The following is a 23,546-nucleotide window of genomic DNA, read 5'->3' as shown; positions in this document are numbered from 1 at the left end:
AAACATCATGTATACCAAGTGTTTCCTTCATCGAAGCAAAGGCACTAGCAATAAAAAGTCTGAAAACGGTTGCCTTGGATATATACTTTAGTAGGGTTCAACCCTTTTGAACAACATATATTAACGGGGATTCTTTGACTGACATTGCAATTGCCATATGATTCGTTTCATTTTTACATCGGTATTCTATTTTTCCTAGAAAAATATATTTAAATAATGGTGATTCTTTTTTTTGTTGCACAAATATGAATGTAAAAATAATGGTTTTATTAGTTTTGTATGAGACAAGGACGTCGCTGCAGCACTACAATATTGTGTACATATATTTTGACACATATTGCACCTTTAACAAATATTGCATCTTATTTGATCTGGATATTGTAAGCATATTGGGATTTCAATAGAATCACAATAACTTTGTCAGCCCTTGTCTTATGTGTGAGTTTGATATTGTTGCTAATGAGATGTGCTAACAAAACAGTTATGGCACTTTATGACCTTTCGCCCCATATATTGAGGTGGAGTCAAAACACTATGAAACCAACAACCTTCTTTTCTCTTTCTCTTGCCCCAATTTGTCTTTCCATGTAAACAAATCGCTCAAAAGCTTAGAGTGAAAGCTGGATAAATGTGAAACGTATGCATTCCTTTATTGTAAGATTTGATATTTCATGTTAAATGTATCCTGGGAAGATCCTGGAGTTGTTACAAATGCAAAGAAATGAATTCTCTTGAGGAACATTGTGGAGAGCAAGTTCTGTTTGGTTATTTAATGAAGCAAAAATCACAAAAAGCTGACATTATATTTTTGTGTTTTCCCAAAACGCTGCAACGGTTGATGCCTCCATGAATAAGATGTCAAAATACAAGATGAACTTGATTTATATTTACTGTCATTTCATCATCTGTCTCCTCTTGCTGATCCAGGTGGAACACTCCTTCAGCTACCTGGATATCCAGGGAATCAGCAGCAACAAGCCCACTCAGGTACACACGCAAGGAAACAAACAATAATGCAACGCTTATTGTGCATTACATTCATGTCATATAAACATTCCTTACAACATCTGAGCAGCAGCTTAAAAGTTACACACATAAACACACACAGATGCACTAACATCTTTCAACAGGTCTGTTTGAGAAAGGATATTAAACACTGATTTATTGGATACATTCTTTCAAAACAGATCAAATCAATAAGGATAATTTGTTTGACTACACTCACCTGCTCAGTGTAATTCATAGTAACCAAATAAAAATGAATGACATTTTCATTTTCTGGTATTGTATCTATTCAAATGGCTTTGTTAACCTTCAGACTTGAAATATTAATATTATTTAGTTAATATTTATATACGTGCCCAACTTATCTTTCAGGATGTTTGTCGTTACTATGCCATCATTTTTGGCAACAAACATTGAAATTGAAAGACTCAAGGAGGACTATTTTCTTTATAAGCTATGCTTTCATCTGACTCACTTACTACAACAGATTTGGTCAATTGACTTTATAAATGTGTTGATTTAAAAGCATGGGTGCTTTTTTAACACCTCAACATCATTTGGAGTCGTTACATGATGTAGCTTTGTGGTTGTCGCCCCCTGCAGCTGGTGTTGGAGTATGAGCGCGGACCGTGGAGCCTGCGGCTGAGCTCGGTGGAGGAGGTGGACGAGGTGATCGCTCACATCGGCTGCTGTCTGCATCGCATCCGCCCCGCCTGCTCACCTGTGTAGGTACCACCCTGAGGATCAGTGAGAAGGGAGAGACAGGGAGCCCTTCAGAAGATCGAACAGGAAGCAAACTGTTCAAACACTTCACATCTTTATTCAGAGATTAGGGGGATTCTGTCGAGTTGAAGATGAATGACTAAATGAATGTCTAATACCTATACTAATAGTTACTCATTAGGAATGACAACACTAGGGATTTATGTGAATCTATAATAAACGTTCGAGAAAGAAAGAAGTGTGAGGAGGACTACCGTAGTTTAAAAATAATCATACTTTAAAGGAATTTATAGAACAGTTTTAGTGAGAAACATGCGGCGCACTTAACACGTTTGAAAGACAATAGTATTTTGGCGGCAGTGTGGTAAATTATAATCAAATTGTAACTTTTGAAACTTTTGATTAAATAAGTTATGTGCTAGAAGTGAGTTAGTTAAAAATTGTAGCTTTGCTTGAACACAGAAGGTGGACGAAGATTATTTACCGTAATCGTGGCTGTAATTATTTACAAACCTTAAATACATTTCAATTTAAATAGAAAAAACAAATATGTTACTTTTACATAAGTCAGTGATTTTACAGATACATTCCTACTTCAGTAGACCAATAAATGAGTCCATCAACAAAACATTCATCTGAAACAATTTAAAAAAACAAATTAGCCATTATAATTGTTTTTTTATTTATGCAGACAATTGAGTAGTTCCTACCCCTCAAATGTGAAAATTGGCATATGAAAGTGTGTAGGGAGTGAGTTGTTTGTCATTTAAATGTCTTCTGGTTCCCTGCTTCTCTTCGCCCTTTGTCTTTGAAAGTTGTGGGACTCACATGACAATCATTTTAAATGTTCATCAAGTTTAGAAATGATTGATTGTCTTTTCCCTCCCCCTCCTCCTGCCTCTCTGTAAGGAAGCAAGGTGATGAAGAAGCTGAGTCTGAAGCCTCCTGAGAGGACGGCGTCTCTCCAGGCCCTCTGGGAAGAGCAGAGCTCTGCAGACCTGGGGCCCTGCGGTACATCTGCCTGAAAATGTCCAAAACATATCCAGACCAATACAAGTGTATCTACGTGTGACAATTTGTATTTCCTCATGTTACAGGCGGTTTTTCTCATCAGTACTGGTGTGTGTGTGATTACCTGGGTCTGCCGTACAGAGAGGAGGTCCAATGGGTCAGTGACTGAGAGTCAATCTGCTTCTGTCTCACATTTCTGCTGTTGTCTTCATTAACTCTATTTCCTTCTTTGTCTCCTGAATGTATTCTGGTTTGACTTCTGCTTAATATAAGTGTCATTGCGTGGGCTGTTGCTTCCTCTATTACTATATTGTCTATTGTCCTCCTGTATCCTTTAGCTTCATGTTCTTTTTCTACTTTCCCGTGTGACAGTACCTCAACACACCATAGTAAAGCTATTCCCCCCCCCCCCCCAGGATGTGGACACCATCTATCTCACTCAGGACACCAAGGAGCTCAACCTGCAGGACTTCATTCACCTTGAGAACAGGTTTGTACACTGCTCAGCGCATGTGTGAGAGATGTGTGTGAATATGCATCCAAATTCAAACAGTTTACCAAAGTTAAGTTACACTGATGAGAAAAACGTTGACACTCCAGGCTTTAGAATATGTGCGATTTTTACCAAAACCGTAACAATATATTCTATTGAATGTTCAACTGTGAACATTTTGTTTGGGGTTCTGGATGGAAGGGTCCCCAGATATGTAATGCAGGTATTCTGTTGGGTGAAATACTTATTGAGAGCTCAATCAAATCAGAATGTAATTTTTCTTTCGACACAAACCATTAAAAGGAGGCACAACATGAAATGGGACAAATTAGCTCGAACAAAGAGTGGGTATATATGGAACAATAAATAAGGTCTGTGTGTTTTCGGTTCTTTAGTGGACAGGACTGTTGACTAGGTTATTTGATTAACTTATTAACTGTTTTGTCTTGTTATTTATTCATTTTATTTAATTGTGTTTTTGTACATGAGCTCTAATCACATCATCAATGTACTCCTATTATCTCTATTCACTCACACAATTAGAAATATCACTATTATCATAACAGCTGCAGTACATATTTAAGTTATTTCTTGTAATTTTTCCCTGCAGGGATCTGGTGGCGATCATCGCAGCTCTGGAGTACAACCAGTGGTTCACTAAAGTCTCCGCCAAAGACTACAAACTGGTAACATTCATACAATCAACTGCATGCATGTCTGTCTGATTCCTATGTCAAATAATCAAATGAAATAGAAAGAAACCAAAGTGTGTGTGTGTGTGTGTGTGTGTGTGTGTGTGTGTGTGTGTGTGTGTGTGTGTGTGTGTGTGTGTCTTTCTCTGCTTCTCTGCCCTCCAGTCGACAGATATATGTGAGCAGATCTTGAGGGTGGTGGCTCGGTCCAGCCGGCTGGAAGAGCTGGTGCTGGACAACACTGGACTCAGAAGGTCAGAGGTCAAATAATAGAAGCTTTGTCCTGGTCATGGTTTGTGCTTAGACTTAGTCAACTTATCAGTACATAAAAACTCTAAATTGTTCTTCTGTAAAGTTAAAGTAAATAAGCAGACTGTGCCCAGGACTAAAGTCCATTCTGGATATCAAATGTATGTTTGCTAGTTTGTTGATTGTGCCTGATGTAAGGTAAGAGGTTATCAAATCTCACACCATTCATTCTTGCCAAACCGGAGCACTCATTGTGTCATTCTGTTCCTTCTCTTTCTCCTCTTCAGTGATTTTGCTCAGAAACTGGCCAGCGCTCTGTCCCACAACCCCGCCTCCATGCTGCAGACACTCAACCTGAGCAACAACTCCCTGGAGGACAAAGGTTCAAACGTGTGCACACACACACACACATCCTGCACGCTGGATTAATTTTATTATTGACATGCTTACAGTATATAGGTCACATACTGTATGTGTCCTTGTTTTAAAATAAATACGGAGGAGATATATTTATCTAGATATGGCACATTAGATTTGTCTATTTTTAATTGTTTCCAACATATTTGCTATAAAGGTACCTTGCTTTTGCTTTGCTTTTTTGAAACGTTCAGTCTTTCAAAGGGCTCCCAGGTGTTGTGATGCGCCCCCTGGTGGCTATATTGAATGCTCTACTGACAGAATGTGTTACTATCTGCAGGTGTTTCTGCTCTCAGTGCTCAAATTGCCAAACTGCCCATGGGCCTGAAGCACCTGAACCTCTCCAGGACCTCCTTGTCTCATAAAGGTGAGCAGGAGAAACAAACATGAAGTCATATTTGATTATTGTCCTGAATTAAAGTTTCAGGAGACTATATTTATCATTTCCTGCAGGTGTGAGCAGCCTCTGTCAGGCTCTCTGTGCCAACCCTGCAGTGTCCGCCGCCCTCACACACCTGGACCTGTCTGGGAACTCGCTCAGAGGAGACGACCTGCAGGTACAGAGATACCTCCTCTGCTTCTATCACGCTAACCTTTAAGATGATTTCTGCAACCCCACAGTTTGCTTTACTTTATTAAAAAAAAATGTTGGACTTAATTGGAGATGGACAAGCTCCAAAGGAAGACAGTTTTTTAGGACATCTGATGTTTTTAAATGACAGCATTGATCTGTTAAGATGTCTTGTGTATTTATTTTCTGCACAGAACCTGCACAGCTTCCTGAATAACCCAAACTGCCTGGAGACTCTGGATCTGTCTAACAGTGACTGCCCTCTGGATCAGGTATAATCAGGCCATACATAAACTAACGTTTTTATCATTTATTAATTGTATTCACAAGTTTAAAAAAGTGCAATCATTAGACATCAAGGAGATATGAAATTGGACACCCTGATAAGCTATACGAAGCTTGGAAATAGTGGCCCAGACACTAAAGATAGTGTTTTTACAAATGTTTTTCTTTATTATCAATACATCTAGAATTGTTCTCATCTGGGATTGAGTTCATATAATAAACAGAAACATTTCAAGCTAACACTTACTAAATTCACTTTGAACTAAACTGGTCCCAATACATTTCTTTAATCAGTCTAAGCATTGGTTTAAAATAGGTAAGATATAATAAGCAGAAATACATTAAAAGGGAAATGGTATAGATATACAGTATGCACTTCCAAGTAAGGTAAACGTGTGTAGAAGTTCCCAGCCAATCAGTATACAGTATACTAACACTGTACACTATCTAACATTTACACTTTATACTTTCAAGACTCTGTTAGGCCGGAGTTAAGATGAAGATTTCATTAATTAATTAAAGAGTTAATAATATAACTTAATGATCACGATAACGCATTATTTGAATGCAGGTTATTTTTGTCTGCACTGCTAGGCTTGTTTGGAATAAAAAATGTTTTCACTTTGTGCTCAAGTTTAGTTTTGTGTTTCTAGGTGTGTGCGTCTCTGCTCGGAGGCTGCCTGAAGCATCTCTCTGTGCTCAACATGTCAAAGTCAGTCTTCTCTCACAGGTCAGATATTAAACTCACCCTTCTATCAGCACACAATTCTATTTCTATCAAATTCAGACCACATTATACACTTTGACTTCGGACCGGATTGGCAGATTGCTCCAACATAACACTGTTCAACAAATACTACATTAGTTTAAATGCACATGTGCCTGTTTGAGATTTACATTACTTGTATTTTGCTCTGATTGTTTGACTGCTCTGTACAGTGTTGTTTTAACTCGTCTGTCCTCCCATCCACACAGGAAGATTAAAGAGATCCCTTCGTCCTTCAAGCAGTTCTTCAGCAGCGCTCTGGCTCTGACCTCAGTCAGTCTGTCAGGAACCAGGCTGCCTCTGGAGGCTCTGAAGTAAGAAAATACCCCTGAAACCTGAAGACCCACAGCAATACATGTTTTCATTTTGTGCAGTCCAAAATTAAATCAGTTACGGCCCGTCCACACGGCGGCGTGCCCATTCACTTTGAATGGGGTGACGTCACGCTTTGCCTAACTGCATTGTGGTTCCGCCGCTTCGCTTTGCTCACGTTGCTTGCTTCAAAAGTTGAGCAATGTTCAATTTTTGAAGCTTCCACGGAATCGTCAGCCAATCAAATCATATGCCAGTACAAGCTCTATCCAATTAAACCGCGTGCTTGTGTGTCCGGGGCGGGAGATTCATGTGATTGGCTGTTGATCGAGTTTCAGACACGCCCACTGGCAAGCTTCAACGCACGCCGCCGTGTGGACGCTGCGTCAGAGTTATGGGTAGCTACAAAGTTGTCCGTGTAGTGAGAAGAGAAAATGTGCAATGACAGGAACAACTATTTTCTTTTAGTAATCCAAAATATAACATATTAAGATTAAGCAATGATACCACTTTCTGAAAGCTACTGTTAACTGAAGTCTTGGGTTTTTGTCCGCAGAGCGTTGTTATTGGGGCTCGGCTGCAACCCAAACCTTAGCGACGTGTCTCTGGATCTCAGCTGCTGTGAGGTAAAACTAACCCTAAACACACTGTTTAAAAATTCGCAATCATAAAAGACACTCACAGATCCTAAAAAAAAGAGGACATACTATATATTTTTTTGTAGGTTTATATTTGTTTTTGTGCCATGTTCAAAAAGCTCTTTATTTTTCTCATGCTGCCTGTGCTGCAGCACGGTCTCTACTTTAAAGAGTCCTCTCCTGCTGATGTTCAGGTGTATATCAGTATGTAGTGTCTCTTTTCACCCTCTGTCTGAAACCAGAGCCCAGTCTGCTCTGATTGGTTAGCTGGCCGGCTCTGTTGTGATTGGTCAACCACTTAGAGCTGCCCTTAGCCTACAATGTGTTGGAGCACTAGCCAATAGAATCGCAAATGTTACATAGCGTTTCAGGCAAGGGGGGAGTGGTGTGGGAGGAAAGGGGAAACCCCAAAAAGCAGAATAGGGCCTCTTCATCTAGTTTTTGAGTTTATTTAAATTGTACACTCTTTTCCTCTCAGCTGCGTTCAGGAGGCTCCCAGATCCTGGAGGGCTGTGTGGCAGAGATTCCCAACATCTCCAGTCTGGATATTTCTGACAACGGTGAGGACATTTTATGTTTGAAACAGTTATGATGCCGCTGTATTTACTTTGATGGCAGCAGTTGATGTTTCTGTGCTCCTCCTCAGGGCTGGACATGGACCTGATCACTCTGCTGGTCTGGCTGGCCAAGAACCGCTCCATCAGACACCTGTCACTGGGCAAGAACTTCAACAACATCAAGTCCAAGTGGGTGACTAACTGACAAAAAAGCATTATTCCAGCTTCCTGAAAATGACATTACTTCTGGATTGTTACATTTATCAAAGTACTTTATAATAATGAAGGTGACTAAGAATGCACTTACAGTATGTGGTCCCATATATATTTAAATTGTTATTACACATTGGTTTGTCATTTAATCGCATTTTCATTTTCAACATTTTCTGCAGAAATGTGTCTCAGGTCCTGGACAACCTGGTTCACATGATTCAAGAGGAAGATTCAGTACGTGAAACATTTTACCATCAATTGAACATTAAGTTTTTTGTTGTGATTCATACCAGTTCTCTTGCTGTTATTACCATTAAGAATTTCCCTGTTGATGAAAAATGAACTATATGTATACAGTATATAGTTTATAATATAATATTGAATATCAATGTGTTTCCCCTGCAGCCGCTGATCTCTCTGTCCCTGGCTGACTCCCGGCTGAAGACAGACCTCTCCATCGTCCTCAACGCTCTGGGCAGCAACACCTCTCTGACCAAACTGGACATCAGCGGGAACGCCATGGGAGACATGGGGGCCAAGATGCTGGCCAAAGCCCTGCAGATCAACACCAAGCTCAGGTGAGCAAGGAAGCCGCATTATCCTGGAAAAGCTATATTCATTGTGGGAGCTGCTACATCTGTGTGAATTTGGGCCTCCTTATGGTCGGTAGAAAAGCCCATGTGCAGGGGGCTAAGTCCCCGCTGTCAAGTATGCAGGTTCGACTCCCACCTGCGGAAAGTTTGGGGATGCGGGAACGGTTAATCTGATGGAAAGGTAACTGATAGAAATCTGGTAAAACGTCTGCAAGATAATCTCTGTTCAGATCAGCCACAAAAAAGGATAGCACTTTCACTTGTTTTATTCAAATGTGTGTTTATGTTTGATCCTCTTGGGTTGTGTGTGTGCAGGACGATAGTGTGGGACAGGAACAACATCAGTCCTCAGGGTCTACAGGACGTCGCTGCTGCTCTGGAGAAGTAAGTATGAAGCAGTCACTGAAGGTAAAATTCCTTTGCATGCTATCGGTCCTGCTCTGATTTTGTACTAGTATTAAGTCATGTTAAGTTACTATTTTCTCCCCCCTCAGGAACTACACCATTCGCTTTATGCCTATTCCCATCATGGATGCTGCTCAGGCACTGAAGGCTAGCCCAGAGAAGACGGAGGACGCCTTACTGAAGGTCATTGCCCTGTTTATTTTTATTATTTTGTAAAGAGTAATCTATACGATAAGTTAGATATAAGAGTATAAAAGGGGACATATTATTCTCAGCCATAGGGGCAGAACCTCTGATGGGGTATGGTATATTCTGATACTTCAAGTAACAAAACTAAAAGTACGAGCTGCAGATTGGCTGATTTCACAATATTATATATTTGTATTATTATGTTTTTATCACCAACAATTACATGTCATATAGTTTTAATGTTTGTTAAAGTTGAACCAATTTGAGTTACTTTTTCAAATACCGGGTAGATTATTGGTAAAGTACGGAATCATATCATCATCACATGTGTTTTTAAATTTACAAATGCCCTCTTAACTACTGTATGAGTGTTAAATACATGTAGTGGAGTAAAAAGTAGATCAAATGTTGTGAAGTAGAAGTAAATGTAAAAATAAATGGAATTACTGAAGTAAAGTACAAATATGTCAAAATAGTAGTTAAGTACAGTGCTTGAATAAATGTACTGTAATGTTACAGTCCACCATTGCCAATGGAGGGGAGCCAAATATAAAGTTGTATATAAAGTTAGTTGATTCCCATGTTTTTGTTTTTATTTCACATTTTATAGGTTCTTAGGCATTTCAAATACCCAGATGTTTGAGCACAAGCACTATAATATAATATTTTCCCTTTAAAATATTATCTGTAATCACATTTCATTTTGACAGTTGAATAGTTGTGTTTTGTGGTGCAGATGGAGCAGTACCTGCTGAGGAACCATGAGACGCGTAAATACCTCCTGGAGCAGGCGTACAGGCTGCAGCAGGGGATAGTCACCACCACCACACAACAGGCAGGCTCTCCAACACACACACACACACACACACACACACACACACACACACACACACACACACACACACACACACACACACACACACACACACACACACACACACACACACCATGTATACATCACTTCAGGGGACATTACATTGACTTACATGCATTTCCTGGAGACTTATCCTAACCTTAACCATAACCAACACATGCCTAACCCTTAACCTTACCCTAAACTTGACCAAGTCTTCACCCTAAAATTAATGATTCCCCTCATGGGGACCTCCATGTTGTCCCCATAAGGGAGGCAAGTCCCCACACGTGACTGTGTAAACAGATTTAAGTCCCCACAAGTATAGTAATGCTAGGCCACACACACACACACACACACACACACACACACACACACACACACACACACACACACACACACACACACACACACACACACACACACACACACACAAATCCCATTCAATGAGTTAACATATCAGGGTTTGTATTCTGACCTCTGGTATCTGTGCTGCAGATGATGGACATGATGTGTGTGAAGGTGCAGGACCACCTGAACTCTCTGAGGTTCACAGAGACCAACTCGGTCCAGGAGGACATGAAGGCGGCAGAGAACTTCATGAAAGACGCCAGGAACTCCAAGACAGTAAGAAGACATGATTTGTGGAAATAATCCTAAATATAACGCTTCAATCCTCCAACTCCCATAGCTGACTGAATATTTAGAGACAGTAAAAAATCACCTTCTACCTGTTAGACCAGGGGTTCCCAACCTTTATTGTGCCAAGGACCGGCAGCTACCGCGCACCGGTTGTCAATTTTAACTGATTTGAATATTTACTCACCAGCAGGTGGCAACAGAGGCTAATTGAATTTAACAGCCTGAAATAAACCGATATGCATCCAAAACATATTAACAATGTTTAAAACCAGGGTACAATTAAAACAAAAATTAGGACCGCTTTACAAATATTAATATAATATATAATATAGCCCAATATATATAGGTGGCAACAGTGGCTAATTGTATGTAACAGCCTGAACAAATAATAGAACAATATGCATCCAAAACATATTAACAAAGTTTAAAACCAGGATACAATTAAAACAAATTAGGACCACTGTACACATATTGATATAAGTGAAATGTCAGTGAGACCCCTGGGCTTGTTTGCCAGCCATAATAACTAGGGCTGTCAAGTTAACGCGTTAATGACGCGTTAACGCAAAAAATAACGCCACTAATTATTTTAACGCGCATTAACGCATACAGCACTAGCTGTCGATCACTTTATTTGCTAAACTATGCGGTACTATTAAATCCACATATATTACACATCACAGCAATGAGGCCAGATAAATTAAACCAGGATACATCCTTTACCGTCAAACTGGATCCAAACACAGCTGCCTGTGTGCGTTTGATAAATACTTTCTGATTTTACATTTATTATAGGCTATGCTACTCATCAGCTACATGGCCCTAACGTGTAAAGTTATACAAGCATTTGTACCAGTGCTTTTCACAAGTAGACTCTTGCAGGCCAGAGTAGCTGGAGTGAGTCATCAACAACAACACAAAGACATATCTGAGAAGTGATCAGGACGAACAGGAAGAGGAAAAGGAAAAGAGAGTACACTGAAGAGATCAGGAGGGTCAGAGCAGGAGGAAGCCAGGAGGAGATGAAGACATTAGTGAAGAAGAAGAAATGTATATGAGGAATAAAGATGAAGTGTCAGAAAGAGGGACAGAGGCAGGGATGAGGAGGCAGATGAAACTCCAGCTGGACCACATGGTATGTTTTTATTCTCCTTGTATACATATTCCATCACAGCAGCAAAATCTAGCGGCTCTTAGTATTGACAAATATGTATTGAAAATGTGTTGCTGCGCAGGTCACCTTTAGCCCTCTTAAAAGATGGGTGATGTCATTTGTGTACTTAATTATAACTAAGTACTTTTACTGTACTTACAGTAAACAGAATTCTAGGGTATCATGAGTATTTTCTGCTGTTTTATACTATATTTTAGTTTGTTTGTCTGAACACCTTGTGTCTCTTGTGCATAAAGAACACTTGTGTTAGGGCATGATTTAACAATAAATAGGTTACACAGTATAAAATACCACGTACGGTCCGCCCTCCCATACCACCCTGGCATGAACTCTTGCCCCCCCTTTGCCACCCCATGTAAAAGGATCTAGAACCGCCACTGCTAGTGATAAGGCATGGGACTATATGAACATTTTAACTCACGATTATCCTGGCCAAAATAATCGTGATTCACGGTATTATCCCAATTATAATAAAGAATACGCTTAAAAATCTAAAAATGGCACGCAAACTAAAATCTACATTGCATTTTGTTACACGACAAGTTTTGCCATCACAGATAGGGGCACAGGTTTTAAGTAAAATGACAAACAAACAACATTAAATAAGGTAAATACACATCATAAGGTGCCCCTGCATAAATGAAAGGTTAGATAAAATGTAATAAGAAATGTGTGTGTCAGATCTTTCTCACATGATCAATCCTTTATGTATTGTTCACTTATATACAATGATCATTGGCTACACAGCTTTTCAATTAACACATTTTGGATTATCCCAATAATGGAAATCATTATTTCGTTTTTTTATATATTGTAATCAGCAATATAAAATTCCTATTTCATGAATTCTCTTTGAGCTACCAGCCAAATAAATACATCTAAAGCCGTAACTTTATTACTTTCCTCCTGTTTAAAATATTTCAACCTGTTTATAACACCTGCAGTGAATAATAAAAGTAATTTGGCATTGCACTCTTGTGATTTTTTTTATCTCTCAGTTTTAAAAATATATAAATTGATAAAATATTCAAAAATGCAAATTGACTTCATAAGAAAATCAAAGATTAGTCCAAAAAAATACTTTTTACAACGTCTGAATGACCTCATCTCTCCTCCCTGCAGCTGCTCCCTAACCTGTACCACCTGAGGAGTGGGGGGTCCAGTGGAGTGTGTGTTGGAGCCATTCAGGACAAACTGGAGTCCATGGCAGGAGAGGTTTCCCGGGTGATGGACGAACAGCTGCAGGTACTGAGCTGCTGTTATTACCGTAACAGTATCTGTGACAAGATTGTGTAATGTAATCTTACATTTATGACTTTCTAAAATCAAGCCGGAATACAATGTATCGTTTAAACTGTCCTATCTCGTCCTCCCCAGACGATGCTGGTGTCCATGGTGGACACTGCAGAGGGTCTGTGTCCTCATGTGATGAAGAGGAGCAGCCTTCGCCAGGAGCTCCTGAAGGCCGGATCAGGGAAGATGACGGTTCCCCGCAGCTTCATCAGCACCACGCTGCTGGAGCAGTCCGGGGTCGACATCATCAACAAGATAAGGTCTGGTCTGCTGCATGTGTGTTGGCCAAGATCCTAGAGTCATTTTGCGATCAGTAGAGAATCCACTACTGTTACTTCGAGGAGAACATGTCTAGTATTGAGTTACTGCTGCTGATGTGGAATTTCAAGGTGGTAAATTCATTTTTTTTTTCATACATCTGTCATGTGCCTCCATGACAAACTGGTTTTCTTTCACGACCCTGTGCTGATAACTGAAATTACAGAAGTCTAAGTTTAAATATATGTTTTATTTTCTGATATTTTTAGCACCTTAAGCCTTTATTTTAAAGGTCCCATGTCATGCTTTTCCGGTTATTACCCGTCCCCTTGTGTGTTATGAAGGTTTTTCTGCATGTAAACGGTCTGCAGAGTCACAAACCCTCAAAGTACACCCTGTAGCGAGTAAAACTCTAACACAGACCTCCCCAAAACGCCTCGTTGTGAGGCTGAGAGTGTTTGTGTGTGCTCAGGATGAGTTTCGCTTGTTCTAGCTGTATTTGTTTCGCCAACACGGAAGCCATGTCTGCTCCTCACAGCAGCTCCTCACGAGCAGCTGCACGTAAGGCTCACAGCCTCACGAGCAGCTGCACGTCGCTTGACCAATCAGAGCACACTGGGCTCACAGGGAGGGGGGTGGGCAAGCTCCAACACGATGTTTTGGACAGAGTGTGAATACACATACTATACAGAGATGCTGTATGAGAAACCAATGTGAGTTTGGAAAATTGCACAGTATAAATCCATGGAAATACAAGTAAGTGGAGTATAAATCCATAATTCCATATTCTATGGAATTATGATCAGTAGAAATGGCCATGACATGGGACCTTTTAAATATGAATAATGAAGAGAGTCGATTTCTGTTTTTTTTGTTTTGTTTGTACTTTCTAATTCCTGTTATTTTGAAGTAGTTCATACCCTTTCTTCTGCTACAAAAGTAAACATTTAACCAAAATGTAACAAGAACCAAACTTGCAAGTACCATGCAGGATCTGCAAATCTATGTGGCCACTATTTGCACTTTATTTTTCCAAATGGCTTTTGCTAAACAGCTCTTGTTAATTGATCTGCCTAAAGGCCTTCAGTCAACATCCAACACTTAAAAAAATAAACTAGCACTTGTCTCAGACAGCCAAGTGGTAGCGAAATATTTGGTGAGTTGGTCAAACGGAGAATAAACAAAATAGTATTCTCCTTTTTTGTTTTATTCATGTATGTTGTTTTTATCTTTATGAAACAGTGAATTGAAGTTGAGCATGGCGTCTTTTCTGTCTGATCGTATCGTGGATGAGATCCTGGATTCTCTGTCCAGATCACAGCACACTCTGGTGAGTTCCCTCTTTGCATGTCAGTCTGTCTTTCTTTTTGTGTTTTTTCATGTCCTTTCATCCCTATCCTACTTTCTCCTTCTGTCTCCAGGGTAACCATCTGATCAGGAAGAGTCAGCCACTGCTGCATCACGATCCCCCGCTGGAGGCAGAGGTTCTGGATGAGGTGGTTCTGCAGCCAGCCAATCACAACCAGGATCAGAAATTAAAACATGAGCGGGATCACAAACACAGGCTGGAAGACATGGACACATGCATTGTAAGAAAACACAAAACAACAAAAACTATTTTTACTGCATATCAGTCCGTAAACAATGGTTTATGAGTAGTCTGTATATGTTCTACATGTGGTTGTTTAAAAATACATCGTCTCAGCAGATTTGCAGTTTTGAACGCACATTGTGGATAAAATAAACCATCATTTTTACTTCTAAACAAATTTATTTAAAACCCGTTTTTCAGATGACTCCTAAATCCAAGAGGAAGAGTATTCTGGTCAGGATGCTGCGCCCCGTCTCTGTGGCATTTGGTGAGAGAAAATCGTAATGTGTTACACATTTTCTGCTTTTTTTTGTTTTAGATAGCAACATCCATTTCCCTTACTTATATTTTAAGAATACTGTTCCTGCCCTGAGCATTTCCTGTTCAAATCTTAAAGAATTGTTACTTTTAAATTGAAGTTTCCTCACCCTCTGCCGTTCACACTCATTCCAAAGTAAATGGCTGTGGATATTTGTATATCAAATCCAATTTTGTTTTTGTCTAGCTCTGTTAACCAAGTGACCAATTAGATTAAGTTAAAACCATGAAAAAAATTATTTTTGTGGTGATTTTATTTATAAAGCCAGTTTAATTCTGGTGGAATTGGGTGCTGGGTTTATAATGTTTCCAGTCAGGATGCTTTCGTTTGTTCTCTTTCAAAGGTTTACAAGATCTTGGCATGGTCATTTCTCCTTCTTTAAAAAAAAAATACAACCGTTTTTTAGCTTTTTTCAGCAGTTTGGAGATATGTCAAGACCATGTCAGGTTTTTAGGGTGTTGATACCCTGGAACTTGAAACTGTTCACAAGCTCTACCAAAGCTCAGGGTCGTCATCTCCTTTTTCTTGAATCAACATTCAATTCCATGTTTTTACTGATAACGAGCAGGAGGTTGTTCTCTGAGCACGACTGGGAAATACTGTTGATTTCCTCTCTATATAAATGTACATCGTTGCTTGTAGTTTGGCAGATCATGTTACGGTCATCCATAAATCTTACAACAGAGTTCTCTTCATGAGCAACTAGAACAAGAAGGGACTAAGCACAAAACCCTGGGGTGCTCCAGTGTTGGATACTAGAGTGAAAGAGGTGCAAAATGATCTGACTCAGTTCCAAAATGAGTGTAATTCTCTCAAGTCAAGTTTGTAGTTTTGATTTAGTTTGGCTTAATTCAATCAACAGGCTGCAAACATCATTATTAACTGTTTATTTCCCCACATGGCTATGCCTTCTGTCGGACCAACAGAGATGGAATTTGACCTGGACAAAGCTCTGGAGGAAGTTCCTATCCATGTCGAGGACCCCCCTCCACCTCCTCCTCCTTCACAGCCAATGGACAGAGCGTCGTCCTACTATGGAGACCTCCCCCCTCCCCCTACTCCACTGGATACAAAGTCTGTCTGTCTAAGCGAGCTGCCAGCGGTGGAGCACAAGATGCTGGAGAGTCACACCAAACAACGGCCAAAACCCAAGAAGAGGACCAAACCCAGCCGACCAACTGTAGGTGTCCCTCAGGGAGTGATTGTTTTTTTTGTTTTGTTGTCAACTGTTCAGTAAGAGCACAAGAATATATTTGTCATTTATTTATTCACATTCACCATTCAATCTAAATCTATACAAAATGTATTTAGATGACTTTGCTAGCAAAAACAGTTGTTAATGAAACAAATAGACCCTGAAATGTTTGAATTTATTGTAAACCTGTGTTTGATCATAAGGTTGCATTGCAGTGCTTTTCATTTTGGGCCTATTAACACTTAGCGATGTGTGTTTCTTGGAAAAAAGTCCTTTACCATGAAAAAAAAGCATTAAGACATTACTAATCTTCTAAAGCAATCAAAGTCAATTAACTTCCTGATTAGTTGACATAACAGGGGGAATACTGAATCAAAACACATATTTAGGTCATTCCCTAACACCAGAATCTATACTGTGGTCTTTGAGCCAAAACCTTTTTTTTTTAAAAGATGTTGACAGGAACTCAGGAATTATGTTGTCAATGTCTTTAATTCCCGACAAGATTATATGCTGCCAGCCTTAAATGTAATTGATTCTCTTCTCTCCATTAAGCGGAAATCCACCAACAGCTCCGCGGCACAAGATGCAGAGCTAAACAGCATTATGGGAAAACTGGATGAGGGCCTGGATGACTTCTTCACCAAGAAAGTCATTAAACTCAGCTTCAAGTGAGAATCAAGATACAAAAATTGTTACAGAGTTTGACATGAACACAACAACGAAAAACCACAGCATTTCCTCATAGTCTTCTCAGTTTTCATCAACACATTTTTGATGATCTTTGTGTAAAAGACAATGCATATTGTACAAAAGCAGAGTATGATTGTGTGTCATCAGTATAAAATAAGTGAACAGATTATGATTTGGTTAGTCAGATCTTTTAAAATATTTTTATTTTCTATCCTGTAGACTTCCCACTGTAAGAGGCCTGTCCTCAAGCCCGCAGGAATCAGCAGATAAGAAACGTGAGTCCAGGAAAAGCGGTTTCTTTAACCTCATCAAATCCCGGACATCCCGCTCGGAGAAGAGCACTGGAGCTGCCTCCATCACTCCCTCCCACCCTGCTTCCACAACTACTGTCTCAACCTCTCACTCTATTACCCCAGTGCATGAGGAAACAACACCAACATCATCCACTCCTCACACAAAAATCCCTGCCACTGCGGTGGACTCCCATCAGGAGCTCCACAGGGAACCATCCTTGGAACACACAGATTCTGAGAGGGAGGTTTCTCCGACGGACACTGAACCTAATGAGGCGTTGAAGACGGAGGAGGATGTGGAGAAGGAAAATGTTGAGGATAACGAGAACCTGGAGAAGAAGGAGAACCCCCAAATTCCCCGCAATATTGGAGTCCCTGTGATGGGCATGGGCCTGATGGCTGAGATGAAGGCAAGGCAGGAGAGAATGGCTGTAAAAAAGGTAGGTGAAACTCAGCCTTCAACATTTATAATAGTATTTATTAACCATCTTCAAGCCAAATATTGGTACCAGGAGTCTAGGTGCTACTTTTCTGACATTCAGTATCGATGGCAAAGCTAAAAATTAGCATCAACTAACCAAAACCGCTAATTGTAACAGCTAGTGTGATCTCTTAATGCTATATACTATTGGTAGGAAATCACAGGAAAATAAACTTTAAATAAAGATTTAGATCTTTTTATAGAATTATTATAGAACAGTAGGGGATAAAGTGCTAATTAAGTTAACTGGAGTCAGAAAAATACATTAAGCATCACTGCCTTTATTATAATAAATTATCATTAGGCTATACATTATTATTATTGTTGTTATTATTATTTTTATTATTTAAAATACATTTTTTCATCATTTATTTTAATTTTATTATTATAATTAATAATACATGTATACAATTATGCAATATTTATTGTCCATTTTTTTCTACTGATTGGAGGAATATTTTCTTTAGACAAATTAAATGAACATTTTTAGAGGGAGGCTGAAATCAAATTACCACCGACTGCTTCTCTTTCATTGTTGTGACGATTACAATATATAACTTTAAACATGAATAAAGCTCTCGTCTTTCGGTTTTTAGTCTGAGTCGTCATCTTTGCTGGACAAGGTGGAAGAAGACAAAGGTGAGTTTCTTACATTTTGGATTTGGATCTTCAGTACGTTGGATTTTCAAGCCAAACTTAGAAGGTTAAATATTTCAGTTTCATGACCTATATATCTTGATAGTTGAATAGCTTTAAGTGAATGTCCTTAATAATTTGTTCATATATTACATCCCACAGTATCTACAAACTGTCTCTGTCATTATTTCTATAGCCAAATCAGACGTCCATCCCACTGTGCCAGCAGACGATGAAGAGTCCAGACCAGAGCCGGCTCCAAGGTCAAAACCACCCAGCGTCACCCCCAAACCCCCTCCTCAGGCTGCCAAACCCCCTCTAGGGTCCCGCATCTCTGGGCCCCTCAGTCCTATCAGTCCAACCAGTCCCAGGCCGAGCAGCACCTTCATCCTCGGTAGGCAACATTCTAAACACTAGCTTTAAGATGTTTCTAATCAACTGTGGGACATCAGGCGATATGAGAAGCTGTGATTCTTTCCATATATCTTGATATCACCACAATCAGTATTTACATTCCTTTTTTATGTGTTTTAGTAGTGAAAATAAATAAATAGTTGAATTGATCTCTGTTTGTCAGATGACTCTGCTGAGGCTTCATCAGGAACCTCGGCAGCCAAAGGTCCACTTCCTGCTCCTCGCCTGAAGAGGGCGCCGTCAGAGCAGGAGAGAGAGAGCACCAGCAGCAGCTCAGCAGGACCCCTGTCCCCTCTGGAAGGTGGGTTTCTCCTTATAGAGAGGCGAAGTCCCTCCCCTTACGGTGGGACTCATGGGACCTTATTTCGGAAAAAGTTTGTATTGAAGTCAATGGAGAGAGAAAGATTATCTTTCGATCCCGTTTGAATTGTGCCACGAATTACACATATGATGTTTGTCATTTTTAAATAATAATTTCCATGTCAAAAAAGTCACAGTTTGTCGTAAAACTGTTGAAATATAAGACAAGACAAGATTATCTTTTAAATTGACAAACATCATATGTGTAATTCGTGGCACAATTCAAACGGGATCTTTTACAGGTCACCTATTATGCAAAATGTCTGTTATACATAAATATGTATCCCCGGTGTGTTAGGAGACTCACAAAGTGTCAGAAAATACAACCCTTTCTCTTTTCCTCCTTACCCACATCTCTAAACACTGGTGTACAACGGAGGTTACATATAAAGGGCCAGACCCAGAATCAGCACTTTACTAACAGGACTGAAATAGAGTGGTATGAGGCATGGCTACAATGGGTGATCTGTTTGGTATATTGAGCAAACCACTTCAGAGACATGTTTTGTATAGATATGGCCCTATAGCGGCTCGTCTGGTCTTCAACCTTCCTAAATGTTCCCACACTACCCCGCTCCTCTGCTCCCTTCACTGGCTTCCAGTAACTGCTAGAATCCACTCCAAGACACTGGTACTTGCGTACCATGCTGTGAATGGATCTGGCCCATCCTACATCCAGGACATGGTTAAACTGTACACCCCAGCACGTGCACTCCGCTCTGCATCAGCCAAACAGCTCGCTGCACCCGCACTGCGAGGGGGACCCATTAGTTCCCATCAGCAAAAACACGTGGGTTTGCTATCCTGGCTCCAAAATGGTGGAATGAGCTCCCCATTGAAATCAGGACAGCAGAAAGCTTGCACATCTTCCGGCGTAGACTGAAAACTCATCTCTTTGGACTCCACTTCGAGCGATAGAACTATTAACAAAGCTCTTATATACTAATAAAGGACTGGCTTATCTAAAACCAGTTGAGTAGCTTTTGAAATGTTTTAGCTCTATGAAACCTGATTTAGCCTATATGATTCTGTTTTCTTCAAGTTTGTATCTTGTTGGTCGAACGCACTTATTGTAAGTCGCTTTGGATAAAAGCGTCAGCTAAATGCAATGTAATGTATAATATATTGTACAAATGTAGCATAATAGGTGAGCTTTAATGTTGTTGTTGTTGTTGTTTATGGATTTATGTATTAATGTGAGGGTTGTGTAGAAGTAGTAGAATATAACTAATATCGCTGTATTAAATATGCAACATTTTGGAGTTTCCTTGTGGCATAGTTTTAACCCAAACGTCCCCAGTTTGATTTTGGCAGGGACCTTTGTTTCCTCTCTATGTCACTATCAAATAAAGGCTAAATGATTAAAAATATATTATTATCTTATTTTCACAAATTGAAGAAGATAAATAACTTAAAATACCAGAGGACCTAAAGCATACTCTGTTTCCTATTTTTCATTATTTACCCCATCTTAAACAGAAATCAAGAAACCCAAAACACTGAAGGGCGAAAACTAAAATACAATACATCTGCAGGGAATCTGCAGGCACTAAATGAGATTGAACTATTGAGAACATAGAAGCTGGGTTATTTCCCTCTCATATGTTCTTTCCTCATGATGAAGGTAGCATGACTCATGCAGAAACACTCAATGTACCAGGTTACAACGTGTTTAATGAATGCTTTGGAGGCCGTATTTGACGCCTCCACACACCAAACACATCTGAAGCAAAGGTCAAAGCCTGTACTTGACATGTCAGAGTGTCAGTGTGTGTTGGAGTTTAACACTCGACTGTAATTACGCCTTTAAAAGAACTCTGTCTTTTTCCTTAAAAAGCATTTATTTTACGTAATCACAAAGGCAAGTTGTTGAGCAAAAAGAGGTGTTATTAAACAAGAGACAAGCTGAAGTTAATGGACACATTTAAAGAGCGTTAATTACACCCTGGAAGAAAATGTGACATAGTTATTTACAGAATGTTAGCTGTAACAATATCCTTATAATCCTAATTAAGTCCATTAAAATATCAAATTAAAATAATAAAATAGAATTAATTAAAAGTAGGCACTGCAGATTAAAAAAAATGTACAGTATGTATGTATCTTTCTTTTTTAGTTATGTATTTATTCAGGTAACAAAATATTTCAAAATTGAGGATTAAAATTATAATCATGCCAGTAAAACCCAGGAACATATACTTGCATATTTTCTAATAAGTTTATTGTTTTCTGTAGTTGTTCAACTCACTCCAGTCTCAACTCTTCCTAGGTCCACGTTAGGGAACAAACTAATAATACAAAATGTTTGGTGAAATGTTTCTTTAGGATCATTTTATACAAATCAGATTTGTTGTTTCTCTTCTGCCTGCAGATGTGTTTCCTGGGGATGGTGATGCGTTTGAGCCGCTCAGTCCAGCGGGAGATCACAGCGTTGGTGGCAAACACTGGTCCTCTCTGAAGAGTTCAGCTCCTCCTCATCTTTTCTCCAGCGAGGACGACCGAGAGAGAACCAAGTCCCTCCCAGCCTTCGGTTCGAATAAACTCAGTCTTTCCAGCACACAAATCCTCTTTAAAACTCTGTATGGTTGTCTATGAAGCCACAATCACCACTCTGTATATTAACACATTTCAATAAAAAATCAAGGAACTATTGAGAACCTTTCATTGGTTTAAAAAGGTTGCTTTCAGGGCCTGCTTTCATTGTTGGTAGCTAAAGAATACTTATGAACAACAGTAGACTTTAGCCACAAAATGATTTTTTGTATGCAATGAATATCCCGGTGTTATCATTAATCCTTATAAAAAAAATTACTAGTTGATTTATATTTGGTATTAATAATCTGAATCTGCAAAGTAGCTACTAACGAAGGCTAAAGATAAATGTTGTTCTGTAAAAAAATACACCTGCCTACAAAATATAGTGGAGTAAAAGTATTAAAGTAGCATGATGTAAAAATGTGTTTAATTACAAGTACCTAAAATATTTAGTTAAAGGGGCCCTATTGTGCTTCATGGGGTTTTCCCTTTCCTGTAGTTCCTATGTTTACTATTGTAACATAATAACATCACTATGTACTGTAAAACTCGCACTTCTATTGGCTAGCGCACCACCACCTTGTACGTGATAGGCTAAGGGACGGGGAATCTCGAAGGGGGTTGACCAATCAAATTAGCTGGCCAGCTAACCAATCAGAGCAGACTGGGCTCTGGTTTCAGACACAGGGTGAAAAGAGGTGCTGCAACACAGGCAATATGAGAAAAATAGAGAGCTTTTTGAACATTAAAGCATGGAGACGTGTCAGAGACACTAAATACTGATATACACCTGACAATGAGCAGAATAGGGCCTCTTTAAGTACAGTACATGAGTAAGTGTGATTAGTTACAGTGGAGGAAATGAATATTTGATCCCTTGTAGATTTTGTAAGTTTGCCCTCTTACAAAGAAATAGCAGTCAAAAAAAATAACAGTCCGTAATTGTAATGGTAGGTTTATATTAACAGTGAGAGTAAGAATATCAACCAGAAAATCTAGAAATTGACATCATATAAAAGATAAAAATGTATTTTCATTGAACTGTGGGAAAGAAGTATTTGATGCCCTTGCAGAACATGTGTTAGTACTTGGTGGAGAAACCCTTGTTGGACAGACAGAGGTCAGACGCTTCTTGTAGTTGGTCTCCAGGTTTGTGCACATCTCAGGAAGGATTTTGGTCCGCTCCTCTCTGAAGATCCTTCCCAAATCCTTAAGGTTTTGAGGCTGATGCTTGGCATCTCGAAGCTTCAACTCCCTCCACAGATCTTCTATGGGATTAATGTCCAGAGACCGGCTACTCTCCATCACATAAATGTGCTTCTTCTTTAGCCACTCCTTTGTTGCCTTGGCCGTATGTTAATGTTTATTGTCCGGCTGGAAGACCCATCCATGACCCATTTTCAGTGTCCTGGGTGAGGGAAGGAGGCTATCGGCCAAGATGTTCACGGTACTTGGCCCCGTACATCCTCACCTCGATGCAGGGAAGTCGTCCTGTCCCCTTAGCAGAGAAACACCCACAGAGCATAATGTTTCCACCTCCATGCTAGACAGCTTTTTGGTCTTGTCCATGGTGGAAAGGTTGAAATCTAATTTATTGATTCTGTGGACAGGTGTCTTTTATACAGGTAATAAAGTTGATATTATACGACTTATGCAACCGGTCTGTTGGAGCCAGAATTATTGTTGGTTG

General features: G+C 39.6%; 1 protein-coding gene across 1 annotated transcript; it reads left to right on the top strand.

The window, feature by feature from the left end:
- Window positions 1-927: 927 nt before the first annotated feature.
- Window positions 928-21,994, top strand: LOC104954435 (leucine-rich repeat-containing protein 16A-like; the record flags this gene model as incomplete). The annotated part of the gene is made up of 34 exons (XM_010781540.1): window positions 928-987; window positions 1,609-1,730; window positions 2,642-2,739; window positions 2,826-2,896; window positions 3,156-3,229; window positions 3,843-3,918; window positions 4,090-4,178; window positions 4,461-4,555; window positions 4,871-4,957; window positions 5,044-5,147; window positions 5,356-5,433; window positions 6,100-6,176; window positions 6,422-6,526; window positions 7,081-7,150; window positions 7,641-7,722; window positions 7,809-7,908; window positions 8,112-8,166; window positions 8,338-8,510; window positions 8,841-8,909; window positions 9,020-9,113; window positions 9,856-9,954; window positions 10,471-10,599; window positions 12,911-13,033; window positions 13,166-13,341; window positions 14,582-14,669; window positions 14,761-14,928; window positions 15,132-15,198; window positions 16,176-16,429; window positions 17,000-17,115; window positions 17,357-17,870; window positions 18,508-18,550; window positions 18,744-18,941; window positions 19,125-19,262; window positions 21,693-21,994. Coding segments are annotated over 34 exons (4,116 nt in total), but the record flags the coding sequence as incomplete, so codon positions are not given.
- Window positions 21,995-23,546: the final 1,552 nt, after the last annotated feature.

Source organism: Notothenia coriiceps, unplaced genomic scaffold, assembly GCF_000735185.1.
Source record: "Notothenia coriiceps isolate Sejong01 unplaced genomic scaffold, NC01 NC01_scaffold00023298, whole genome shotgun sequence".
In the NCBI taxonomy this organism is placed as follows: Eukaryota; Metazoa; Chordata; class Actinopteri; order Perciformes; family Nototheniidae; genus Notothenia; species Notothenia coriiceps.
This window is presented reverse-complemented; position numbering and strand designations above follow the sequence as displayed.